At 39.5% G+C, this 27,159-nt stretch overlaps 1 protein-coding gene across 1 annotated transcript in view; it reads left to right on the top strand.

The window, feature by feature from the left end:
• The first annotated feature begins 2,730 nt into the window (after positions 1–2,730).
• The window catches only part of LOC103801998 (complement C4-like), a 47,127-nt gene continuing 22,698 nt past the window's right edge, over positions 2,731–27,159 (top strand). The window contains exons 1-20 of the mRNA XM_009074436.1: positions 2,731–2,850; positions 5,011–5,203; positions 6,200–6,383; positions 7,181–7,251; positions 7,547–7,632; positions 8,327–8,409; positions 9,646–9,733; positions 12,945–13,050; positions 13,228–13,351; positions 15,298–15,413; positions 16,142–16,309; positions 17,057–17,254; positions 19,516–19,707; positions 21,660–21,809; positions 22,230–22,356; positions 23,605–23,676; positions 24,179–24,379; positions 25,272–25,383; positions 25,612–25,682; positions 26,636–26,775. Of these exons, the coding sequence (XP_009072684.1) occupies positions 2,786–2,850; positions 5,011–5,203; positions 6,200–6,383; positions 7,181–7,251; positions 7,547–7,632; positions 8,327–8,409; positions 9,646–9,733; positions 12,945–13,050; positions 13,228–13,351; positions 15,298–15,413; positions 16,142–16,309; positions 17,057–17,254; positions 19,516–19,707; positions 21,660–21,809; positions 22,230–22,356; positions 23,605–23,676; positions 24,179–24,379; positions 25,272–25,383; positions 25,612–25,682; positions 26,636–26,775 (2,547 nt within the window). The 5' untranslated portion in view covers positions 2,731–2,785. The remainder of the gene's footprint in view (positions 2,851–5,010; positions 5,204–6,199; positions 6,384–7,180; positions 7,252–7,546; positions 7,633–8,326; positions 8,410–9,645; positions 9,734–12,944; positions 13,051–13,227; positions 13,352–15,297; positions 15,414–16,141; positions 16,310–17,056; positions 17,255–19,515; positions 19,708–21,659; positions 21,810–22,229; positions 22,357–23,604; positions 23,677–24,178; positions 24,380–25,271; positions 25,384–25,611; positions 25,683–26,635; positions 26,776–27,159) is intronic.

The following is a 27,159-nucleotide window of genomic DNA, read 5'->3' as shown; positions in this document are numbered from 1 at the left end:
TTGGAATATTTTACATTATACTGAAATCACAATCTGAAGAATCTGTGATACTAGAGAAATGGTGCAATGATCATTTTATAAAAACCCAGGGACAGACCAACTAAGCATAAGGAATTTGAAGTCTTGCTATGTGAATGGTTATGTATATGCTCGCTCTTTTGTGTTTATGAAAGATAGTGAGAAAAATCCCTGTTCAATTGATGAAAAGTTACTGGTTGATATTTTGGTGAAAAAAATACCTTTTTGAAGACTCAGAACCCCTTAAATTCACTTATAAAACACAGCTTATTGCTATAGATAGCTGTTATGTACTCACATATATTTATTCATATTTCCCTCCAGGATGTAAAAGTGTGCAAATCCAATTAAAAACAAGTGAAAGCACAAAAGCAGATTTTCCAAGGTCCCCTTTAGAAGATGATCTGTGAAAATGTCTGACTGTGAGTTCATACAGGGCTATTTGTCTAGCTGTGCAAACAGACCTCAGTCCCTGGCAAACAAGCCAGCCCAGACAATGGAAAGCCCCTCTCCTCCCCTCTGGTTAAAGATGGGCACAGAGCAAGATTTTGGTGCGACCTCACAGTGCAGAGCTGACTTTCCTGTGAGTTCAGGAGTAGGAAATCCATGCTGGTTGTTGTCTTCTGCAATTGTTGACTTTTCAGCCAAGAAAACTCCCTATTTGTCACTCCAGGAACAAGCATTGACCTTGCAGATGTTATTGTTTTTCTTTGTCTGTATTTGTCTGGAGAAAAGCAAAGGACCCACTCATAGTTGTTTCCTGTCCTGTTTTAGTGCCCAGGATTGCTCAGTGATTGCATGAGCTCTGACCCTGGATGGCAGCAGTGCAAGATGTAGCAGCAGAGCAGGCTCTGAAAAGTGGTGTAAGCTTCAGTATGTTCCACAGGCACTGCTGCTCTTGATTAACTCTCCCCATTATCTTTGCAAGAGTGAGAAATCCTTGTTTTACCAGCCACAAGTTGAACAAGCCTCTCCTGCTCCATGGGGAGAGCATGAGCCCTGTTCCCAAGAGGACTTCTTCCACATATCTTTGCTCTGAACACAGACCAGCTTTGTGGTGGAAATCCCTACTCTTCCTCACCACATTGTTTGGGTTTGGGAGGCCAGAGGCTCTGGGGAAAACAATGTGGTTTTGCCATGGAAATAAATCAGTTTTGAGAGTGCATAACAGCAGAGGTAATGAGAGGGTGGGGAGGGAATGCAGAGTGAAAATAACTTTGGTCCTAATGGTTCCCAAGTCTGAACTACTGTAAATATCTCCCAAAGAGCATGGATTTGGACCTTGAGGATTCACAGATAACCTTTCCTCAACTTCTCTTCCTTCTGACATCTGAACTGAGAGTGGAAGTGTGAAGGAAACTGACTGTCTCTTGGAAAAAAGACAACTATGTCCAGAGCAAGCAAAAGTGAGCTTTTTCTGATATGAGTTTGGAGCCAGAAACATTCTGGCTGCTCCTGCAGCGGGCCCTTTCTCTAACTACCAATGGACAGAGTATTTGCCATTCACCTGTTTTTGTCTCAGATGGAGCTACCACATTTGTGGCACACTCAGTGTGAAACAGTGAACGGGTTTGTCAACAACTTCTGCTTGTCCTCTACCTCCTTGTCTTGATGAGCATGGCAAAGGATGTGTCTTTGGGAAGTGGTGGAGTGAGATGAAGTTCCCTTCACTCTCATAGTACAACATGACTGTGGGCAGTGAGCCCTTGCTGTGAGCTCACCCTACAAATAATCGAGTGCTGTTTAAGGCATCCATTGCTAATAATTAAAGACACAGACTTAAATGTAGTGTATTAAAGGACAGTTTATCCCCAGAACCCGGGGGGATCCATGTGATCATTTCTGGGCTTTGACCTACTTGTAAATCCAATGGGCATTTCTCCATTCTCGTAAGCCAACAATATTATGTTTCCAGTAAAAGCTTGCAAAAATGGGACCTGATGAGAGCTTTAGTTTGTTCTTTCATTTGCCTTTAATCAAAACTTGTTCCTGTACAAAGGATTATTCCTCAGACACTGTGTTTTTTCCATTTACCTTTTAAGACATTATGTGTCTCTCCTGCAGACTGGAATGCCTTAAACTGATGAGTTGTCTTACATGTTTATGCTAAGATTAGGCTGATTACCCTCTGGAAAAACCCTCTGCCTTGACTGTAAAGGAAAATTGGGCGGAGTAGCTCAGACAGAGACATCAATTTTATTTCCAGTGAAGTTAAAGCAGATGAATGCTTTCAAGTACTACAGATTGAGACTGAGTTGTACCAGTAGATTTCCAGTGTAGTTTCTTTGGTGTTACCTAAACTACAAAGAGCTTTCTCTCACCTTTGTTGGACCACAGAGATGCCTGGGGCACAGAGAAGGACTCTTCACTTGCATTTGTCCCCATTTAGAAACGCTTTAGAGCCACTCTTTTAGCCAAAGTGTCCTATTTGATTCTGGGATGCCTTTGCAGTATTTGTGAAAACCTTTCTCTGCACATGACTTTTAGTTGCTATCATGTGAAAATATTGAAGCTGGGAAGAGAGTGGATGAATAATCAAACATAAAATTGTGGTTTAGTCCAGAATTTCTCTCCCCGGGGTATTAATGTGTACATCACCAGCATGTCCATTATTATTGGTTGTACAGTTTTGCAAGTTATTAATAAATAACCAGGATAGGTAATGTTCTTTGCTGCAATGTGCCATCAGCCCATTTCTTACAGCCTGCACCTAGATTGATGGTGGCTTTTTGGTATTTCTGTTTTGCAGATGTTGTAGAGTTTTCCAATGGAAAGGCTGGTATTGCTGATGAGCTTTTGTTTGCTGCTGTCCAGTACACAGCAAGCACCATCGTAAGTACATTTTATTATTAGTTCTTAAATCCTAGAAAATCATTTGAAAGAGAAAGTAGGAAATATTCTCCCTCTCTGATAACGAATCAACAAAGCCTGTTTCTTATACAACTGAAAATTTGTGTAATCCTAAATAGGTAAGACGTAAAAAGCTTAAATCTGCCCTTTTAGGCACTTTTAAGGGAAGAAATTGCCACTCAGTAACAAATAATTAAAAAATGTCCTACTAAAGCATGGTGTTCATTTTGTTATCACTGCTTTTTCATCGTTGGCTTATGACATTTACCACATTGAAAAATCTTAGGAAAAAATAGCTGTAATTGATTTATACACTGCAGAAAGCAAAGGTTTTATTTTTTGGGAGAGCTTCAGTAATTTTCTTGTTTTAGTGGAAATCTACATGTGCCGATACTGGTTCTTCAAGTTGAACAAATTCCTGAGTTTGGGAAATAGGTGTAACTCTTTGAGAAAACCTGTGAAGCATGTTAAAGGTTCTTCAAATTGACCTTTATCCTGAGGGCAGAGGTACAGGAGGAGAGACTCTTGCTTTGTTCCCACCTGTATCAAATGTGTTCAGGTACTTATCATAGCCAGAGGAGAGCTTTGATGATATACTTGGGCAATGAGTTCAAACCCTCTTCCCCTTCCATAACCTTTGAGGTTATCTCCAGCCACAAATACTTATTTCTTTACTGATGAAGTTTTATGCAGGTGCAGACTCCTGCCTGCAGCCTGGTGTTGACCTCCAGTGACCACATCAGCATGAAAACTGCAGCCCCATAGAAATTTGATATTGGGGTACAGGGTACCTCTTGAGGCATACTTCATCAGTAAAGTACAGTCTTTGTCATCTGTGAAAAGCATCTGAGTGGAAAGAGGGACGGACTGAGGGTTTTTTTCTGAGGTAATGGGATGTGGGAAACACAAGGTGCTAAATTTATCAGGTGTATGAAACTGAACATTATAGTAGAAAAATATGATGCTTTCGAGACCACATCTGGCTCAATTCTGGCTAGCTAAGATCATGGGAAGTGTAGGCTAGCAACCATGTCTCTCTGAACTATTGCACAGGTAAACTTTAAAAAAAAAAACTTTAAATTTCTGTAGACTATGGCAGAGAGTGACCATTACTCTCTGTTTTCCATATGTGGAGTCAAGCCTTGTGTCATCTTTTGCTAGAGCCAATGGACTCTGAGCAATTGAAATTAAATATCAGTTTTATTTCCTGATTTCTATACCCCAGCTTTCATTATATACATTTAAGAGAGAAGAAACTTTTTTTTAAAGTAAAAAAGAGAAGGTTTAGCCAACCCATTCTGATAATAGCCTTTCATTTGAGAAGTCTCCTGCAGAATATTCATTTTCCAAAAGCATCTTTCTTGAACTCAGAACTGTACTTTGTGCATGTGCCCTGATTTTTTGTGTGTAAAAGATACTCGAAACAAATGTCAGCAAGGATAATGATCTACATTTTCAAGGTCATGAAATTAATTGCTAAGAAGCACCAGAGCAGAGTTAAGAATAAAGGAAAGTACTAAAGAGAAAACTGATAAATCCCAACCAGTTTAGCCTCCAACTCAGCCCTTCCCAGGGCTGTGATCCCCTGGTCTCCCATGCTCTCTCATTTCCAGCATTTCATCAATATTGCAATGAAGATCAGCTACTTCTAACCCCATACATATGGTTACATAGGAAATTGATACTTCCTGGCATATTAAAGCATAAACTTGCATAATGTAGGTGCTAGTACATGAAGATACATGACTTTGTAGCATAAATGGGTATTATGAATATGTATTCACTGTCTTTCAATGCATGACCTCATTTTGTTTCAGAAATGTAAGTTTTTAGAACTTTCTCTGAATTAAACCAGGCTATAAATTTTATTGGTAGTCCCTAAGACATATTGCAGGATTTTTTCCTCTCCTATGTATAGGGATGTTTTGTAGGACTTAAATGTGACAGTTCAGGATTTGGGGATCAGTCAGAAACTGTCTTCTTTTAACCTCTACTCTGACTAACAAGGGCAACGAATTAGACAATCTCCATAAGTGCCAAGCTCAACCGCTCTGTGAGAATCTATTTGCTTTTTTCTCTAAACTTCACATTGACTGAACATTCTTTGAACATACTGGACAATCTGTTTCTCTCCTATTTTAGATTTCTCATTACTGCCCCAAATGTGGTACATTTGGGCACGCAAGAGACAATAACAGTTCAAGTCCATGGAGCACAGAGCCCTGTGCAAGTTACTGCATACTTCAAAGATGAGACAAAAAATCAGCTCCTATCAGAGAGAATCAACTTTAACCTGAACCAAAATAACAATTACCAAGAGATGAAAAAACTAATGGTGAGTCTGCCGTCATAGAGATGTCAATATTCTAATTGGGTGATAAAAAGCACATAGTCTGTACTGGGAATATGTTGGAACAGAGGCAACACTGATCCCTAGAGGTGCATGATGAATCCCCAATTCCAGTGACAGCAGCACTCTATTTGCCCAACTAGCTAAAAAAACAATGGTTAATCTAATTTCAGTGATGATTGTGAGTAGTCATTTGTGTCCAAATAACAAGCTTAAGATTTTGTCACATGATAAATGAAATTTAGTTTTAAAATATTCAATTGTTTTATCACTGTTTGTTATTCTGTATCACATCAACTACGACTGCATTCATGCCTTTGGCATACTGCTGGCCTTTCTACAAAACAGGAGAAACCTTTTAAAAATGTACAGCCTCTCAGGCCAAAGCCTGCATTGTTTCTGCAAACCTTGAAGCTGACTAATTCTTTTCTACATCCTGCATCGCATCATTTTCTTCTGGCACAATTCTTTGAAGTCTGTCAACATTTAGTTCAGTAGCAATTGTTTGGTCTATTTGGTTGGAAAACAGCATACAGCAAGACTGAGGCTCCTGTTGGAGGTGATGTTTAGAAACGTTGTATTAACCTGCATGAAGTAAAGCACTAATCTCATAGCCAAGATTTTTGCAAGTTAAGGATTACAGGATGCTGCTACAGCTACCAAATTACATCTTAACTGGAACTCAGCATGCATGGATACTGAAGAAAAGTCACTGAGCTTGAGTTAATGCCATTGGATAGAAGAATGTGCATTTCTGTGGTAGAAAATGGGGGATTAGATAGTATTTCTACTTTAAAAGATATATTCTCACAGTAAGAAATATATAACACCCAGTAAGAAAGATATAATTGAGAATCTTCTGTTGAATAGTGCTAATAATATTATTTAAGCACTTCAACTGTTTTTGGGCCTCAGCTGTGTGCCCCAAAGTTTCCAGGCCCTTCTCTGACCCTGTGGGGTTTTCCCTCTTGTCCTCTTCAGGTCAAGCCAAGGACTGTGCAACAGAACATGTTCAAGAAGGCTAATCTGCCATACATTCTGCTGGTCACTGAAAGCAAGGACCTTCATACGCAGACCGTCCAGAGCACTCGCATCCTCCTGTCCTCCAAGAAGGGCTACATTTTTATTCAGACAGATAAGCCTATATACACACCAAGTTCCAAAGGTTAAAATACAAATGCTGCATTTCAGATGTTGACTATAGATGTTACAAAGGGCATGATTAGAAAAAGTAATATTGGCTTGATCCTTCCTAATATATATCCTTCTCATTTAACCCTAGCTATCTTTGTGCTTACCAGCCAGTCTATATTTCAAACTCACCTACTGCAGCCAGGGCTTCTGCAGGGTCTGCACAGCAACCCGTGTGGAAATGCTACTGGAGCAAAAAAGTCATTCTATCAAGAGCTGGACAAAATCTGCTTCTTTTTTGTTCAAAAAACTAATTTTTTTTTTTTTAAAACAAATTCAGGAGAAACCTCCAAAAAAACCCAAACCAAACCCTGTTACTTGTTCAAAAAACTAATTTTTTTTTTTTGAAAACAAATTCAGGACAAACCTCCAAAAAAACCCAAAACAAACCCTGTTATTGCTTCTGCTTGCAACACCAGCAATAAGTGTCCTTTGCTCTTTAAGACCACAACTATTTTGTTGGTTAAAAAGTTAATTATGTAAGAAGAGAAGGAAGTAAAAAAATTTCTTGAGTTTGGTTTCAGGCCTTGTCTGCAGAAGTGAGTGAATCTGCCTGGATATTTTTCAGAATTTGTTTCAAGAAGTTATCTGGTCATGTAAGATGCAAAGCCTATGGAAGAATGCAATTCTTTTTGGAAATTTCTCAGACTTCTTTTCATAAAAGAAAGTGTTTCATCCTAAATTCAGTAACTCAGTTTAGAGCTTGTAATAATTACTATCTAGAAAGTCCAGAAATAAACATATGAACAAATTTATTCTTCTGTTAAACAGTAAAATACAGGATCTTCATTCTGGACAATGTGATGAGACCAACGGATGACACGGTTATAGTTGCTGTGCTAGTAAGTATGGACAAACACTGTTGATGAGTGCTTCTTCAGCACAGAAACCATGAAAAACTTGCACAAAAGATCCAAGAGCAAAACTATAGCTATGACTCCTCTCCAGAATTCACATAGCAAGATATGTTTAATCATTTTTGGCCAATATCAGGAGCATGGAGGGAAACATGACATGAATATTAAAGTAGGAAAGTAAGCAAAGCATTTTCTATTCCATAGGACTTCTATAGCTTTTGGATGTAACTTTTTTGACACCTGGTGCATAATTTTATGTTTGCTTTCTCTGTCTCAACAGAATTCGCAAGGAATGGTGGTTAAAAAGGCAGAGTGGAAAATAAACGCCGTGTTTAATGAACACTTTGAAATACCTGACATTGCTGAGTACGTTACTGCTGTGCCTTGTGCATTAAAACCTGTTGAAGTACTTAGGATTTTTAATTGCTGAATTGCTTGAATTACCTTTCAAAGTTGTCTTTCTCTCACCATGGGGCAGAGATTGAGCCTATGGCTAATATATTTTTACCTTTAAGCACCTCATCTTGTAGAGATGAGTCCAGAATTGTGTTAATATGCTGCAATTAGCAACATTGATCCTGGTAAGGAACAGTCTAACAAACTGGTTAAATATCTGCTCAAACACATGGCTACATTCAGGAGAGCACTTCTGCAAGGCCTTAGTTTGCCAAGTGTCATGAATTACCTCTGATTTCAAAGATCTGTGCTTTTGCTTTATATTCGGTGTGTTCTTGCATGCTAGATTGATGTTGATATCACAGTGACGATAACCTATAGGAAATACATGGTGAGTTCTCTGAGGGCTTTTCAAAGGTAGTACATTACACATGGTTATGTAAATATGTTATCTTGAAGTTCTCATAAATGCTTCTTGAGTGTTTCCTAGGAGATTTGGAAATATATTGCTGGCCTCTCCCAGAAAAAAGAAATCCATTAATAAATTAGTTTGGGATGAGAAAAAAGCAAGGAAAATATTAGCTTTAGTGCTAGCTGATCTATTGGCATGATAAAATGTTAGAGGAATCCTAATTAAATATTTTATGCTGAATCTGAACTTTAGGCCTGGAACTTGGAAAATCAAAGCCTGGTTTCATCAACATGAAATGTCTAATGTTTCTGCTGAATTTGAAGTAAAAAGATATGGTAAGAGAGTATTAAATTTGTGTCATAAATGTGTGAAGTTATCTCTATGTGTTAAAAGACATACTGCACTGATTGAGCATGTCTGGAGTTAGGTATTAAGGACAAGTTTCGGTGTTTTAGTGCCTCGTTGCTGTCCCTGATGCACAGGTGGGATACTCTGGTTTTGTGTGCCTTCCACTGACATTTGAAGGAAAACCCCTCTATTTTTAGAAAAATTTAGTACCTTTGTAAGCACTTTTAAAATTTTTTTCAGAATACATTGGAAGGACTCTCCTACTGCAGAAAAAAAATGAGATAAACTCCATTTTAAAATTTTTCCAGTTCTGCCTAAAGTTTTCAGTGAAGACTAGAATGAAAGAAAAAAAAGCTGTCTATTTTTTCTCCGTAGTATTCAGTCTGGAAGTTGATTGGAGGTGTTCTTATACTCAAAGCTTTTTTTAGTGGAACATAAGGGCACTGTAGGAAAGAAAATGTAGAAATTTGACAATTATTTGGGATAAGAAATGGCTTGATTTATTTGCACTGAAGTTATGCCTCGTAAAACTTAGCATGGGTTTGTTGTTTTGTTGTGGTTTTTTTTCTTAAAAGCAAAAGAAAAGCTCAGGATTGTATAAAAATCTCAGTTTAGCAAAACCCGTTCTGTCTTAGCTAGTGGATGTAACAGAATAGCAGAGACTAGTACATTCTCTCCAAACACCTGCATGCAGGAGACCTCATTTCAACACAACCCATCTCAGACTGAGTTTGCTTCAGACTGGATCTAGGCCAGGGCACTTCATGCCCATAAGCAGTTGAGTTTACCTTCTGGCTTATTTTCATTGTAAATAAATCAATTTTGTGTGCTTGAAAATTGCCTCACTATGTGAAGCAAAGCAGAATAAGGGAAGGTGAAAACACCTGCATGCAGGAGACCTCATTTCAACACAACCCATCTCAGACTGAGTTTGCTTCAGACTGGATCTAGGCCAGGGCACTTCATGCCCATAAGCAGTTGAGTTTACCTTCTGGCTTATTTTCATTGTAAATAAATCAATTTTGTGTGCTTGAAAATTGCCTCACTATGTGAAGCAAAGCAGAATAAGGGAAGGTGATCAGGACATTTGCTTGTGCACTGCTTTTTTTAAAACATCCTCTCAGTGCAGCTGCATCCTCTCAGTGGGTGTTGCCACAGACCAGGAGTTTCAGGTATTTTTGAAACTTGCGTGTCATGACCTTTTGCTTTCTTTTTTCATGCAGAACTTCCATCTTTTGAAGTTAAGCTCATCCCGCTTCAGCCATACTACCACATCTGGAATGAAAGCTTTGTGTTTGATATCGAGGCAAAGTAGGTGTGCTCAGAGCCAGGCTGTTTTAGGAGGCAGATAAGCAGGTCATGAACTTTGCAGCATCTTCCTTTTTCTTGGTGTTAACCAGTTTCTGGCTTTACTTGAATCTGACTAATCTTATATACTCTCTGTTTCCACTACTAACTTGAAACATCACTGTAAAGTGCTGCCTGGGTCCAAGTCATGGTGATCAAGATGGAACAAGATTTTCTGAATATTTTAGTTTGCTAGCAAAAAGGTGGGTTTTAGGATTCTTCTCTAGGTTGCTAGGTAAGGTTCCAGGCAAACTGATAACTCAGTTTTATTTATACTGTATTTTTTAATATTTAGAAATGTTTTAAAGCCTCAGATGTGCTATTTAATGTAATTCAAGTAGAGATGGATTCAAGTTTGGTATGGAATTTTCTCAAAGCCTGATGAAGTTTGTAAGTAATAGGCTAGTGCTAATTTGAGAGTAATGATTTTATGCAGAAATGTTTCCAGGTGAATAAATACAATTGATCAGATGAGTTTCCATGACCATCACTACAGACATGTCCACTGCTGCACCAGTACACCTGGTCTGGATGAGATGTGGCTACAAAGCTCTCAGACTGGCCAGACCATGGGGCAGGGCTCAATGGAAAATAAATTACACCTGGTCCCCTACCAGATTAGAATGGCATCAGAGTAACTTAGGAAGTCAGACAATGAAAATTTAACCCATCAAAATATTTTTAATATTTTTGAAGAATCAGACTGAATGTAGGTTGAATAAGCATTTTGTGCTGTGTGGCTCTGGCATTTTTGATTGCACACTGACAGATCTAAATTTGCCCTTCTCTAGAAGTGGCTTTACCAACATATATCAAGATTTCTTGTGGATGTTGAATTTTCAGGTTTCATAGGAGTGGAAATTGTAAGAAGCTGCCTGTTAGGAGAATGACTAAATCAGAACTTGATACCAGGGCAAGAGGAAATGGTCTCAAGTTGCACCACAAAAGGTTTAGTTTGGATATTATGAAAAATTTCTTCACTGAAAGGGCTGTCAAGCATTGGAACAGGCTGTCCAGGGAAGTGGCTGGGTCCCCATCCCTGGAGGTATTTAGAAGATGTGTACGTCTGGCACTTAGGGACATGGCTTAGTGGTGGACTTGGCAGTGCTGGGTTAACAGCTGGACTTAACCTTGAAGGTCTTTTGCCATAATGATTCTATATAAGTGCACATGACTAACGCATCATCACTACCACAACCATTTGTATTTCATCTTGTGTTTGACGTTGGAAAGCCCCACAAGCTGAGAGCAGCAAACAAATTATTATTATACTCAAATGTTAGCCTCATATACTAGGAATTTTGTCTTCATTTTAACATACCAGAGAAGTTATTTGAGCCACCTGGGCAGTAAATTAAACTGTTCCAGTACAGGGTCCTGAGCCTCAGAGCTTGACTGCCCATGGCTCAGCTGGTGCACAGCACAGGCTCGGCCTCAGCCATACAGCATTCCCCAAACTATTTCTGAAAACTCTTTGGGAACAAGCATGAACCAGCTGGCTGCAGCCTCCAAGGCTAATTTAATTAACTTGGTCAAAACTGGGTGTAGTCAGTGGATTGGCTACAATGATCCTGGCACTGTATCCAAATGGAAGACTGATCCTCCACACCCTTAGTTCAATCAGCTTTTATTTCTAATCTGAATAGATCCCTGGCCAGTTTATACCCCATTGGACTTCTGCCTGTTTTCCTTAACTGTGCTAGTCCTTCCTTGCCCTACGAACCTTGAGAGAGCAGACAGAACCCTGTATTCCCCTGTTTTTGCTTGGCTGAAATAACTCAACTCTTCTAATCTCCTCTTGATCACCTCCAATTCTTTATTTGGAGCTATTGAATAATTACTAGCTTTAATGACGATTATTATTATGATACGATGTGGTATCAGATCACTGGCTTTAATATTTTAATCCTTTCTAAAGTTTCCTCTATGTTACTGCAGCACTCAATTTTGAGTTTATGAACTTCATATATACTTCACTGCTCATTAATATCATCATTATTTAAGAAGAAAAATTGGAGTTGAATAACTGGATACCATTCTTTTCTCTATTGGAAAAGGTCCTAGTGGTGCTATACAGGCCTGCCTGACTTCTATAAAAATCAGCATATGGAATTCCTGATAATTGCACTTATTTCTCTGAACTGGCCATGCGTGTAATGAAGTTACTTGGCATATTGACTGTTGTTTCCCAGTTATTAGTTCTGGAACTTTATGCTGTTTTCATAAGAACTGCCTCTTAATTGATTTCATTGGTGTAGATCAGTGCTGCTGATCAGGTCAATTTGAAAGAGACTTTGTCTAAACAAAAATAAGCCATTACAGAACTGAGATGACACAGGATTTCCACAAGCAAAAGACAATGCCATGACCATGACAAGTCTCATGTAGAACATCATATGTTGTGCTGCTGGAGGATGTCATCTGTCAGGGTTTCCTTGAGTAAGGAGCAAGGTGCAACAGCGTGCCCTATCATCTCTCTCCATGACCTGTATGCAATGTTCAGGGGTCTTTTGGCCAGATACCTATCATCTGGAAAATATTTTATTTACAATAGAACCTTATGCTATACTTCCTAAATCCATAGCAGATACGTGGAGTAGAGGGTGTCTACTCTGCCTAATGCAGGTATTAAAATATCAGCAGATAGAATCTCTCTAGAGGTCTTCAGATATACCAAATACTTCATATCAGTCCATGAAATGATTCTCTGGTCCCTTATTTTAAATGTGCTGCTCATGAGGTGTCTCATACAAAGGAATTACCTGTTCATCCAAGCTAAATATACTGGATACCTCCCTTGCTTCCACTGAAAGGGATGAGTTGCATGAGACCTCACTGTGCAACTACAGTTTTAATTAATCTGTAAATAAAAAAAAAAAAAAAAGGTTTTATTACCCTGTGCAAATTTTGTCAGATGATCTCTCCACATGTGATTCTGCCAGTGTGATTTACTCCATATATATCTTCTCACTTGAAATCACCACTTGTACAAAAATCAGTAAAAGTCTTCATGTTTGAGTTATGAGTGGGACTAATTTTTGTTTTCAAGCTACTAGTTATAGATGAGATGCCTACCAATATTCCAATTTTATTTCACCATAAAATGATTAGTCTGATTTATGCTTGCTTTTTATTAAGATAATGATCCATGTCCCCACTTTTCTTCCTTCTAAAGACACTCTTATGGGAAAGAGATTCAAGGTGCTGCTTATGTGCGATTTGGCATAATTGATGAAAATGAGAACAAAATGTTTATTCCAGGCCTGGAACAACAACTGTCAGTAAGTACTGGAGTTCAGTGGAAATATTCTGATTTATCCTATGTAAGCTGAACATTGTCAGAAATTCTGGAAATATAGAACCCTGTAACACTGTAGGCATGATATAAGCAACATATTTTATTTCCAATGGAAACAAACCAGTAAAAGGTTGTCACTTTGATATTATTCTTGGTTTAGATTCGAAATGGAAAAGGAAGAGTTACTTTAAATACTCCGCTCTTGGAAGATAAGTTAAGAGCGAGCATTGTCACTCTGGAAGGGTTTCATTTATATGTTGCTGTTACCACTGTAGAAACTGCAAGTGAGTACATTATGGCTTAGCTGGTACAGTCTGTAATATTTATACTGATCTTTCTCTAGTGTAATCCTTCATGTGGGAAATCTTCTTCCACAGGATCAAACTTCCCTGCAAAGCTTTCTCATGCTATAGTGCATGACAGTTTCTTTCATGTGACACCTTTCTGTGCAAAAACTTCATCTTGGGTGGGATTCATTTATCTGTACCCAAATGTCCAGTACCACTTTAAATGCCCAGTGTGGTCCTGTGTGGTCTTACACTGGAGCTCCAGAAGTGCTCAGATGTCCTGTAAGTACACTCCTGTAGTGTTTTTGCAATATGAAATAGCCCTGTGAAGATATCTGAGATACCACCTCCAAAGTGGCAGCAGACACATGAACGAACGCAAATAAACTGATCCCTGTAAGATCTTGTTGGATCACGTGCCATAGCCACATCTACTCCTTCCTTGCATACAAAGTTATTAGTTGCACTTGGTATCTTAGCTTGCTTTGTACCTCAGTTGGCAAAGCTCTCAGGTAAAGGTAAGGCATATGTATCACAGCCACAGTGTGATGCAGAGGAAGGTTTGGCCTTGGCCCTGCTCGGCCTCATGTCTTCTCAGTTTTATCACACTGGTATTTGGCATATACACAAGTACAATACAGTCCAAATTGCTTGGTCTTGCTGTTATTCTGGGACATGGGCTTGGAGCATACTGAACCAGAGTTTCTAATGGCTGTTTGCCTTTGTTTTCCTAGAGGACAGGTAATTGCTGTTAACCTCTGAAGCTTAATCTGTGACAAAGCTGACCTTTCCAGCATAGGCAAGATTCCTCTCGTTCTTCATGGGGAGATTGATCCCCTTGATATTTCACGTCTGAAAGTAAAGTATCTAGTCAGAGCTCAGGCACTTTGGGTAGCCAATATAGAGAATGGATGGGTTAAATGCACTCCAGAGGTGTCTGTTCCCAATAGCTAGAGAAGGACTCTAGCTACTTAGCTTAGAATTACAAGAAATCTAAGAATTCCTTAAAATCCTACACATTAAGTAGGATTCCTTAGAATCCTAAAATTAAATCAAATGCATTGCAGCTGTGCAAAGTGGTATAATCTACTGTAGGTACTAAAATGCCCTATTGTTGCAACATTTATGGCAAGGGGAAAAGGAGCTGGAAGACCTCCCATTACCATACCAGCACCACAGGAACAAGATCTCATGGTGAGACATGGTCTCTACCATGCTGTCTCTTTCTGCTGCAGGTTGGCTGCCTCCACACTTGTGTACCTGCTGGTCTTAGTAGTAATTATGCGTGGCAGGGCAGATGTGGTGAGCTTTAGTGATACCTCTCCACCTCTGAGGGTCAAAGTGAAAAATTACGATATTGAAATATGTCTCTAAATGCATTTAGTTTCAAACAAGTTGTGCAATTAATTTGTTTAGATGTAGTTATAAGTAGTAGTGTAACTAGAAGTCAACAAGAAGAATGATTGGTTTAAATAGAAGATTCTTAGATGGAAAACAGTTGCCCGAGCTGCAAGACGCCGAAGATGACATTAGGTAATATCAACTCTCACCAGTAGTCAAAAATGAAAAAAACTTCCCAAAAATTAGAGATCTAAGGTCCTAAGTTCCTTACTGATTCTGAGTGACATCTGTGTTGGACCTTGATGGAGCCTTCTCCCAGGAACAAAGCCTCAGCTCAGGAATGGAGGTACATGGTTGCAGTGGTTCCTGTGGCAGTGGCCTTTCTTTGCAGGTACCTTGTTCTGATTGATACATTAGAGAGGAATTTTTATTCTTTCTCTCCTCAAGACTGAAGTTCTTGTGTAGGGATCATATTTTGATTTTCTTTATATATGCTGCTAAAAATGAAATTAATCTTGAAAATAGAAATGATGGAGGATGTGGTAATATGCAAGTGCATAGTTATTTCCCCCATAGACACATATACTGTTTTATATTAACAGGTGGTGAGATGAGGGAAGATGAACTCAGCAATGTGAAGTTTGTGAAATCTCCTTATGCTGTTGATCTGTCGAACACCAAAAAGTATTTTGTGCCTGGAGCCCCATTCTCCGTTGTGGTATGTAGTATTTAGCTGACTTTATCAGTTTGCCTATATAGCAATGCATTTATATCTGGCCTCGTTCCTTATCTGGTCCAGTGGGAGCTCTGTAGAACAGAGACCTTCAGGCATAGGTCCAACACAGAGCTACTGTTTGTGTGTCTGGTTTGTCTTGTTTCTGTATACTCAGAGCCTGAGCAGGGAACCTGATGCTCTGGAAGTCAGTGTGCCCTGTTGTCCTACAGGATTTTATAAAACACACCAGACTCTTCCTCACTTCCATATCAAAGAGTTAAAATAATATTGTATCAAATTATTCCTGTATCACATTAAAATTCTGAAAACTAAAACAGGGTATTGCCTTTCATAAAAGAAGACATTTATTTTTTTGCAGATTTAAACTTCATGCCTTCAAGTTTTTCTACTGATTTTTATGAAGAGTTAAAGTCATAAATTTACCTTATAATAGTTAAAGACAAATATCTCTTGGATTAGCCTAGGCCAGATAGATGCTAAGTGAAATGCTAAGTGGGGCAGCTTTTAATATGCATTCACAGATTTTTACCTCAGCTGGAGTCCAGACTGAGTCAATTGTTAGTCCCTTCTCTCAAAACTCAAACTTTTAAACACTAATGTGTAAAGTTTTGTATTTCTTCTCATTTATAAAAATAATTGTCTCTTGTTTGTGGGCATTTTTTAAACCCAGGATTTCCTTTAATAACTCAAAGCCAATTTTTTTCCAACAGGCTTCTGTCACTTTCGTCGATGGCTCTCCTGCTGCCTCTCTACCTGTCACAGCTACTGTCACCTTGCCTGGGAAACCCACAATGAAGAAGACTGCACTTTCTAATAAAGAGGGTCTAACCCCCTTTACATTTGACATCCCCAAAGATGCTGAAAGGCTTGAAATAATGGTAAAGAAAACCCAAACATCCATGTTTAAAAGTATACCACTGAGAAGAGCTCATAAGACAATTACAAATTACTGTGAAGATGACCAGTTTCCATTAAATTAGCACCGAGGGTGGAACATGGTTTCTTACACCACCTGCAGAGCTTTGTCCAGATTTTGTAACATATGTTAGAGAAACCAGGGGCCTGATATCTCACTGAAGTGAAGAACAGTCTTGTACACCAAAGCCTTGGGAGTACATGTGTTGGTTATAGTGTTGCTTTTTTGTGGTTCAGATGTGCATTTTCCTGGCATGAAGGAAAGAAATGGGACTGTAAGGAATGTCACCATGAGAAGTGACAGAAAATGATGAGAAGAAGGTCAAGGAAAAGGCTCTGAACAATGCTATGTCTGCACACTCAGGAGATTCAATTATATATAAAAGTAAAAAAGTATAAAACATGGGAAAAACCTTGTCTGAGTACAAAATCACTTTGTGATTTTGAACCATTGATTCTTACTCAGAAAGTAAGAAAGTAAAGCTGAAAAATATCGAGTGCAAATACAGCAAGAGACAAAATGAGGTTAGAAAATAAAGTAACTAAAATCCCATTTTTTGATGCCAGGTTCTACTAATGAGGTCTCAGCAATTGCACATCTCATTTCCCAGCATTTTCTAAATAACCTGGCAAGATGTGAATTAAGGGTGTCACAATATACTGTCTTCTGAGGGACACTTTACTCACTCTGTCCTTTTCTTCCCTGACAGGTAAAGGCTGAAGAGGGGAAAGAAAAACTGGAGTCACCTGAAGCCAGTACCATAGCTGAAAGATACCAGTCTACATCCTTGAACTACCTCAGCATCAGCATCCCACATACATCTGTGGCACCTGGAGACACCTTGCGCATCACCTTGAATGATATTCACCATTCTGACAGTGGAAAGATTGACTACTTATATTATATGGTAAACCGAATAGTAGCATATCAGTAATTTCTTTACAATCCAGAACACTTATCTAGTTATTAATACATGGGAAAACAGAGCAGGTCCAGCAAAGGGCAAGTAAGATGATTTGTGTTCTGGCACACCTGAACCACCAAGACAGACTGAGGGAACTGGGATTGTTCAGTTTGGTGAAGTGGCTAAGAGTGAGTTAATTGCACCCTAAAATTACTTGAAGAATTTCAGACATAATGGAGACAAACTTTCCTAAGTGGTGCCATGTAATATAACAAGGGACAGAGGCTACAAATTACTGTCTGGAGGGATCATTTTGGAAAAAAATCTATTCACTAGTGATGAATGCAATACTGGAAAGGGTTTCCCAGAGAGTTTAGGGACTTTGCATCCTCAAAAATATTCAACCAGAGAAAATCACATCTGACCTAATCTTACATTGATGATGTCTCATCTTAGAGCAGGTAGTTAGATTAGAGATCTCCATAGGTCCCTTCCAGAAACTATTTCTACAATTCTGTTTTTTGCATATATTTTTTGGCATGTAATACACAAATTTTTGTAGTTTTTTATCCTGAAGAAGGACACATAAGTGCAAATTTTAGTCTATGGTTTCTAATGCAGTCTAGAGCAAATAGATCCATATGGGGTAATGTTTGTCTGTATAATTATGTGGATATTTTTGAAAGGTACTAAACTGACAGTCTTGAAAGCTGAAATCTCAGGCATATAACTTCTGTGATATCTATGTCAATTCCCTCTTAATCCAAATTTCTCCTAAACCAGATTTTGCTCTTTCACATTGGTTAAACCACGACACACATTCCTTCCAATCTGTATTCTTTCCTCAAAATATTATCTTTATTGGTCTGATTCCTATAAAAACCTATTTTTCACCAGCTATTACAGAACTGCCTACCTTGTTGTGGGCGAATCATCCATATACTTCAGATTCTGTCCCTTAAACTAGAAAATAGTCCTATCCTAGGGGACCTTGAATATATCAGAAAATTCATTTTATAGTTAACTATTGTTTATTTCATGAATAACAAGAGATTGTTGAATTACAATGGCTCTATATGACCTGCACCTGATGTTAGTTGGGTGGTGGTGGTGTTCAAGGCCAGGCTGGATGAGGCCTTGAGCAACTTGGTCTAGTGGGGAGGTGTCCCTGCCCATGGCAGGGGGAGTTGGGACTAAGTAATCTGTAAGGTCCACTCCAACCCCTAAAATTCTATGATTCTATGATTAGTTAACAGGTAGATCAGTGTTACCTCCAACAGAGGATGTCATGGATGATGCTGAAGGCATTGGCTGTTATGCTCCTAAATATCATTCTGAAACTGAACCTGAAAAGTAGGTGGAAAAGCGAGGAAACCATCCCACTCAACCTGGGACCAGGAATGCACACTATTTACTTTGCTGAAGGAGACAAATGTGTTCATTGGTACATTCCAGGAGTGAGCACAGGACTGCAATTGGCACTGCCAGGCTCTGGGAAAGCGTAGTGCTAGGCAGGCAGGGTGTGTGGGAGGGATGGAGCTTAGCAGTAAGGTTCTCTCCCAAACTTTGGTCATCCAAATGAAGGCAGCAAGGATTTCAGACAAGGCTGCAGCATATCTTTGTTTCTTCCTGAAGTCCATTCATTGTCTGTTTAGGAAAGTTTCATGTGGGATTTTTCAGGGGAAGACCATGATTAGTGTCTATTTTCTGCTCCTCTAACAACGCACAAATATAATTAACATAACATGGGAAGAAAGGAGTTAAATAGTAAAAGCTGGGTTGAAATCAGTTAACGACCAGTCTGTGATGCTTTATTCTGAATAATATTTTTTGGATGAAACCTCCTTCTCCAACCCTTTCGCACTATCTGAAAGATTCAGTACTGATCACAGATTAAATAAAGCTGATATCCTCCTGGGGACAATGGCCTGTCATTGAAGAAGGCAAAAATAAGTTAGACATCTGGGTACCCCTTTGCAAGCTGTAAGACTGAGCGGAGGGTGGCAGATTTGTGTCCAAACTCAGGCCACAGGACTGATGCAGCAGAGGCTCACCACCACACTCCTGTGCCAGGCACTCCAGGAGACTGGTATGCAGGTTGGGAATTCAAACTGTTTAGTGCCATTAGAACAGAATATATATTAAAGAGAAATGGCCTCAGAAAATTATATATACACACATATATATATGTAAAATTATGCAAGATAATGTCCATTCTAGGGTGTATTTACATTATTTGATTTCTGTTTGCTTCTGCCTTGCAGGTTGTGGCAAAGGGACAAACTGAGCTTCTTGGAAGGGTCCCATCCTCAAACAAAATAGTAAACCTTAAAATCACGGATAAGATGGTGCCTGCCTTTCGCTTTTTAGCTTACTACTTCATTGCGCACGAGGGCCGTCAAGAGATGGTCGCCGATTCTGTATGGGTGGATGTTATGGATGTCTGTGAAGGAAAGGTATTTTCAAAGCTTTTCATAGCTCCTGTTATTGTATTTCAAAATGAAAACAAAAACAAGGAGTATCAGCAGCGCAAATGCAGACCTGGGGTTAAAAAGTGAAAGACATGTCATTTTTATTGAAAATAGGAGTCATCAGGATTTGCACTGAGAGGTATGGCTTGGAAAGGCTCCCAAAAGTGATGGCAGAAATATCCTTCTTCCATAGGACAGGGTGTGCCTCAAAGAGTTGAAATATAGAGTTTTGTACAGATAAATCCCCCTCTGTGAGTGTCCATATACTATTCATTCACAGGGATACACGGATAGAACTGTTGAGGGGCAAAATCTCTTTCTAACTTTGTCTTTTTGTAATAAAGTGTGTCACATGGCAGAAACTAAGGCCATTTATTGGGGAAAAATATGAATTTGAAGTAATTTTTCAAGATTTTACATTCCTGTTAACAGTAATTTTCTGAGATTTGGTAGCACTTCTAAAGCACTTTATTTTATATTAGAAAATGAAGTGTGTATAAAATAGGTGTCCCTCTAAGACTTTTTTTTCACCTACCTAGTTTTTTGGAAACATAATAAAAAATGAGAAAAACAAGACACAGGAATTTTTCCTAACAGCATGAAATACAACTGCTGGAAAGTGTCAGCCATCTAAACTGATTTTTTTTCCACTGAAAGTGTTTGTTTTGTAAACAGAATGTGATAATCAACTAGGAAATAAGTTTTCAAGAGAAATTAACCATCTTCACACACAAAAATATTCTTCATGTATCCAGTCACAAAACTCAGCTGTGTACAAGTTGGCATTTCTATTAATAATTGTCTATTAATTTCATAATCACCATGGCTATTTTCTCCTAAACCAGAGACATGTCTACATTAGATATAACCAGAGCTCTGGTTCATATGGGCTGCATCAAAAGGAGTGTGGCCAGCAGGTCAAAGGAGGTGATTCTCCCCCTCTACTCTGCTCTCGTGAGACCCCACGTGGAGTACTGCATCCAGTTCTGGTGTCCCCAGCATAAGAAGGACATGGAACTGTTAGAGCAAGTCCAGAGGAGGCTGTGAAGTTGATAAGAGGACTGGAGCACCTTCCCTACAAAGACAGGCTGAGGAAGTTTGGGTTGTTCAGCCTGGAGGAGAGAAGATTGTGTGGAGACCTCATACCAACCCTCCAGTATCTAAAAGAGGCCTACAGGGAAGCTGGAGAAGGACTCTTTGTGACAGGACAAGGGGCAATGGGTATAAACTGAAACAGGGGAAATTTAGGTTAGATATTAGGAGGTAGCTTTTTAATGTGAGGGTGGTAAGACACTGGAACAAGTTGCTCAGGAAGGTAGTGGATGCCCTAACCCTGGTAGTGTTGAAAGACAGGTTGGATGAAGCCTTGAGCAAAGTGAGAGGTGTCTCTGCCCATGGCAGGAGGGGTGGGACTAGATGACCTTTAAGGTCCATTCCAGCCCCTTAATATTTTATGACTCTATGATTCTATGGTCTGGGTTTACCCAGTCACATCCAAAAATTCAAGTGTACAGTAGAAAGCAGTTAGCATTATTACAGACTGGTTTAAGCCAGTTAATTTTGTATGTGAATTAATCTTTTACTGTATTTCATGGCACTTTTGTTTCCACTGGAAAGTAACATAATTATGTTGAAGACCCTAGTTCAGCAAACACCTTACACATACTTCTAATTCTCATTGGTGCTTATGTGCCATTGAAAGGTAGCATCCAATACTCTGCAAGACACATCTCTTAGTCCTCCATGATTTCTTTCAGTGGGAAATATCTGCACCTACGTCTACCAAAACACAGGATCCTGGGCAGAAACACCACCAAATAGGAACATCCCCCAGCCTCTGACTGCTGACAGTCCCAGCTGACAGCATTCCTGGCCAAAAGAGTCTTCACTTTCTATTAACAAATCTGATATTTTTGTTTTCAATCTTTTTTATTCAGATTAAAGTGAGAACAGAAAAAGAGATATATGAACCAACCGACCCCATCAATTTACAGATTGAAACAGACCATGTGGGAAAAGTTGCCTTAGCTGTGGTTGATAAAGCAGTTTTTATTCTGAATAAGAAAAATAAACTTACAGCCAAAAAAGTAAGATAATTGTAAGAAGAAAATATTGTATCTAGTAGTCAAGTAAAATTTTCCATGACTAATGAGGGCATCAAAATGTAATTAATGTCTATTAATTGCTTAATCACAGCTTTGCTAAACTTGATAATGTGGGAGTTGTTTTCAATTTAGGATCTATTTAAGATTAATGTTATATTTAAGACGGGGATTTCCATGCTATGGCAGACAAGTTCGTAAATTAAAAAAGCATTGCTTGAAAGCACTCCTAACTAAAACATCCCTCAGCTTTAATCTGTTTCCAAATGTGTCTTGCACCACCAGTTTGTCTTGCTTCTGCAAATCAAAGACTGCAAGAATTTTTCTAATATATATATATATACATATATATATATAAACCCTTTGCAAGCACCTACACTCCATCTGTGCTATTTTATTTGGCAGGTGTTTAGTGCTATGAATTCATATGATCTTGGATGCTCTGTGGGTGGTGGTGCAAATAGTGCTCAAGTTTTTACTGATGTTGGTCTGGCTTTTTTATCAGATACTATTCAATCCAGTATTCGGGAAGGTAAGTACAAGTTTGTACAAGACCACTATAGATCTGGGGAGGCCATCTGCTAAAAACCAGAAACATTTTATTGTGATGTAAAATTTCCTTTGCATCTGGATTTTTCTTCATCTGTTCTCCCACTGGATGCTGTCAGGTCAGATAGCACAGATGGTGGCTGATGGTCCTTTGGTGACCAGCTCAGCTGGGGCAGGCAGCAGTTGGCTAGGGCTGGAATGTAACTCACGAAACCATGGGTCTTCTGTGAATGGGATGGGTCCTAAGATGGGTCTTAGAACCATAGAATCATCAAGGTTAGAGAAACCCTCCAAGATTATTGAGTCCAACCATTAACCTGCCACTCTGCTGTAACCCCTAAACCCTAAGGCATATCCTCCAGCACCAGATCCAGACACCTCTTAAACGCTTCTGGATTGGTGACTCCATCACCTCCCTGGGCATCCTATTCCAGTGCCTGACCACCCTAACAGTGAAAAAAAATTTTCTAACATCTAATCTGAATCTTTCCTGTCTCCATGGCAGAAGGGGCCATCCCCTTTTCAGGTAGTTGTAGAGAGCAATGAGGTCAACCCTGAGCCACCTCTTTTCAAGGCTAAACAAAGCCAACTCCCTCAGCCATTTTCCATATGACATGTTTTCTAGACCTTTTATGAGACTCATTGCCCTTTGCAGGATTTGCTCCAGTGCCTCAATGTCCTTTTTTTAACTGAGGTGCCCAAAACTGAACACAGAACTTCAGGTGTGGCCTCAACAATGCTGAGTACAGGGGGATGATCACTTCCCTAGTCCTGCTGGCCACACTATTTTTGATACAGGCCAAGATGGCCTTGGCCTTGTTGGCCACCTGTGCACACTGTTGGCTCATATTGAGCTGGCTGTCCACCAGCAGTCCCAAGTCCTTTTCTGACAAACAATTCTCAGGCAACTCTTCCCCCAGCCTATAGCACTGCATGGGGTTGTTGTGTCCCAAGTCCAGGACCTGGCACTTTGCCTTATTGAACCTTATGCAGTTGTCCTCAGCCCACTGATCAAGTCAGTTCAGGTCCCTCTGTAGAGCTTTCCTACCCTCAGGCAGATCGACGCTCCCCTCCAACTTAGTGTCATCTGCAAATTTACTGAGGGTGCACCCAATCCCCACATCCAGATCATCAATAGACGTTAAATAGGACTGTGTTCATGAATAACAGGAACGATAAGGCTGTTGCTGTCATAGTACCATGACCAAACTCTTCTGTTATGTCTTCCCAGGCTATAAATGCCCCCAAGGTACTAGAAGGCAGAAAAGATCCTTGAATTTTCAGAAGAAAATGTCAGGAATTGGTATGTCTGCTCATCTGGGTGTACTGAAAGTCTTAGCAGGGGGAGGTAAAGGGACTTATCTGGGATCTAGGGTGCAAGAAGTGATGACATAGTAAAGTATACTAAGTTTACACAAATTGACATTGCCTTGCCAGAAGGCATGAAGACTTGAAGCTGGGATCTTCCTTACTTTTGAAATCGGGCTCTTTATTCAAGAAGAACACTACCATGGCTATTTCCATTAAGATATCTAATTCCAATCTGCCAAGGAGGCATTTTTAGTTCATAGTCTGAATGTAAAGAGAAAGCTTAGAACAGAATATCTAGGATGCCATAGGGCCTATGCTTTCCTCCTGTGCTTGTGGACTGTTTGGGGGATGGAGAACAGGGTCCTGGCTGAAGCTTGACTGTTGCAATAGAAACTAATTTTAACAGCAAAGAATGACAGGAATGAACATGATGAACATCTTAACACTTACTGCTACTTACACAGCACTAATTCTGGGCTTTAATTGCATTGCAGCCAGCAGATATCAAAACACTGAGCTACGAAAATGCTGTCAAGATGGAATGAAATTAAATCCCATGAGATTTTCTTGTGCAAAAAGGCTGACAAAGGTGGTTGGCTCCCATGAATGCAGGAACGCGTTCCAAGACTGCTGTGAGAAAGCCACAGCCCTCAGGAAGGAGTCGAAGCGGAGGAGCAGAGTGGGCTTGGCACGATGTAATGAACAGTGGCATGCAACAACCACTTTTTTTCTTTTTGCTGTCTACACCAAAATGCCCTTCATATGGTGTCAAGGGAGTGTTAAGTGAGGCTGGGGAGGAAGTTTTCACATCAGCATTTCAGAGACCTCCGGTATAGTGCAGCACCTACAGAGCATTGCATCTTCACACCTGTACACTGGGAAGGTGGGAGTGGGATGGGATAACTTCTCACAGTGAGAAAAGGCAGGAATCACTTCAGCCACTGCTGGCCCAGAAGAGCCTTATGGAGGAGCTATTGGCCTCTGCCCGGAACCCAGCAAGGACGCAGCGAGCAGAGCAGAGAAGGGGGTGGCTGGCTGCATCCAGGGCTTTGAGTGGTCTCAGGTTCATGGCTATTTTATTAGTGGTACTACTGTTATAACACCCAAGTACCTCCAAAATGCTGCCTAATGAGAAGAGACCACTTTAGCCAGGAATAATTTTGCATCTTTCTTTCCTTCTCCCCAGTGTCTCTCTCTGGCCACATGTTACATGTTACCTCACATTACAAAAAAAACTACTTTGCATCAAAAATGGTCCCATTCTAAGTATAATGTCTGCTACCATTTCTCACAGATCTCCCCTTTCATCCTCCATCACAAATATGGGATAGTGAGAACATCTTTGCTATGCATTACTCAAGGAAACCGATTTCTCTTTGGATAGCATATAGTTGTTGAACTTAGAAAGAAGAATTATCTTTTTGTTCAATGACAAGCTTTGGTTGTTGCCTCTTTGTTTTCCAACATTTTTATTTTAATATACAAAATGAAGCAAAAATGAAGTCTTTTCATTCAGAGCATTTTGCAAGACAGTGCAAGGCCAGCTGCCAAAGGATTACAAACAGAAACCCCACTCTTGTTTTGCAGACCACAATGACCATAACGAAATGCTTGATGAAATCTTTGTCAACTTGCGCAGTTATTTTCCTGAGAGCTGGTGGTGGAATTTTGTAGAAGTGAAAAGCCCTGGAAATCATAGGTACTGTATTACCTGTCTAGGTGAATATATCTAAATTTGTACAGTAAAATGTATCCAAATATCAGTCTTATGTGTTATCTGATACAGAGGACTCCAGAATATTTGCAAGTACTTTGTCTCTACTACTGAAGGAATATGTTTTTGCCTTACAATACTCAAACTTCAGCAAATGACAATGTTTACACTTTATACATCCTTCCTAATACATTTTTATTTTGTGTTTCTCAGTGTACAAAACTTTGTTCCTGACTCTATAACTACCTGGGAAGTTCAAGCAATAAGCATATCTCCTGAAAAAGGTAGAAGTATTGGGTATTTTATTGGGTTTCTTTGTATGGATAAATAGAGAATTTGGATTTTTTTAAAAGAGAGGTACAATGTTATGTTGATAGAGTAAAACAGTGGGTATTGCAAAACACAAAGCATTTTGCTCATGACATTTACTTCTCTCTTTTATGCCCTATTAAAGCCCAGCTAGAATTGAAGGCATAGATTTATACTTATAAAAGCAACATGAAGTGGGGTCTGAGGGAGGATGGATAATCAATCAAAACTGTCTCTTATTCTTTGTACTCTTTAAAACACCTCATTTTAGCTTCAATATGGCCAGGAAGCCACAAAAAAAGGTAGTAGTAGTAATACCACATTTCTTTGAATATTTCTGGGATCAAATTCTGGCCATATTGAAGCATGAAAGTCTGTGGTCTCTAGGAAGCCAGAGAAGAGAAGAGCACCAGGAAGCCAGCAGAGGACCAGCAAGGGCTGGACACCAGAGAGTCTAGGTTTCCAGGTGCTGGTCTCTGGGAGCTCCTGGGAGTTGACCAGGACCATGCAGGAGGGACAAAAGGTCCATCTGGCACTGCCTACTCCTCTTTGAAAATGGAGGCTCATCCAAGGGGGCAGTGATGGCCATGGAGTATATTTTCAGAAAGCAAGGAAAGGTCATTGTGTTTTAAACATGGCCTTTGCAAGAAAACTGGGCCACATTCCACTCACAAAAGCTAGAAACACTCTTACCTAGTTTTACCTATCAAAAACTATGGCAGTGACTCCAGAGGGCAAACCATCTACCCCTGAGATAAGTCTCTAGTGCAGATGAGTTGAAATGCTTTCTGAATATGCCTGTTTTCCTCTCCTGGTCTTGACCTCAGAAGGGCCCAGGCAAATGAGTTTTGATTAGCCATTTAGCTTCTTATCAGGTGATGTTAAGTTTGTAATTCTCAATTCTGTTGGTTTTTTTTTCTCATCCCAGGGTTTTGTGTAGCTGACCCCCACACCTTTGCAGCTTTCAAAGACTTTTTTGTATCCTTGAGATTACCATACTCGGTCAAACGACATGAGCAACTAGAATTAAAAGCAGTGGTTTACAACTATCTGCCTGATGATCTCCAGGTAGGATAATCAACAACTCCTGTACCATACACACCTAGCTAGCTAGATCTATAGCTATGTAATAATTGAGTGTAAATGACCTGTGCACCTTTCAATGCCCTCCTACAACCCAGACATAATGCTCCCATCTCAAAAGACTTCCCAAGAACAGGATCCAGTTCTACTTGCTAATCAAATTTATTGTATAAACCAGATTTTTTTAAACCATGTTACACAGCCATATTCATTGTCTTTGGATATATCTTCTTTCTCTTCATTGAAGCAATCAACTACTTCTTTGCTGCCTGCTAATCTGGGCAATACCCAGATGCTGATGAGGCAGGTACAGAAGGTACAGAGGTAAATTATAAGCGCACAATCCACTGTGTTAGCCACAAAGCTCAT

This window comes from Acanthisitta chloris, unplaced genomic scaffold, assembly GCF_000695815.1.
Source record: "Acanthisitta chloris isolate BGI_N310 unplaced genomic scaffold, ASM69581v1 scaffold14765, whole genome shotgun sequence".
In the NCBI taxonomy this organism is placed as follows: domain Eukaryota; kingdom Metazoa; phylum Chordata; class Aves; order Passeriformes; family Acanthisittidae; genus Acanthisitta; species Acanthisitta chloris.
Note: the sequence above shows the minus strand (reverse complement) of the source record. Positions and strands in the feature narration are given on the sequence as shown.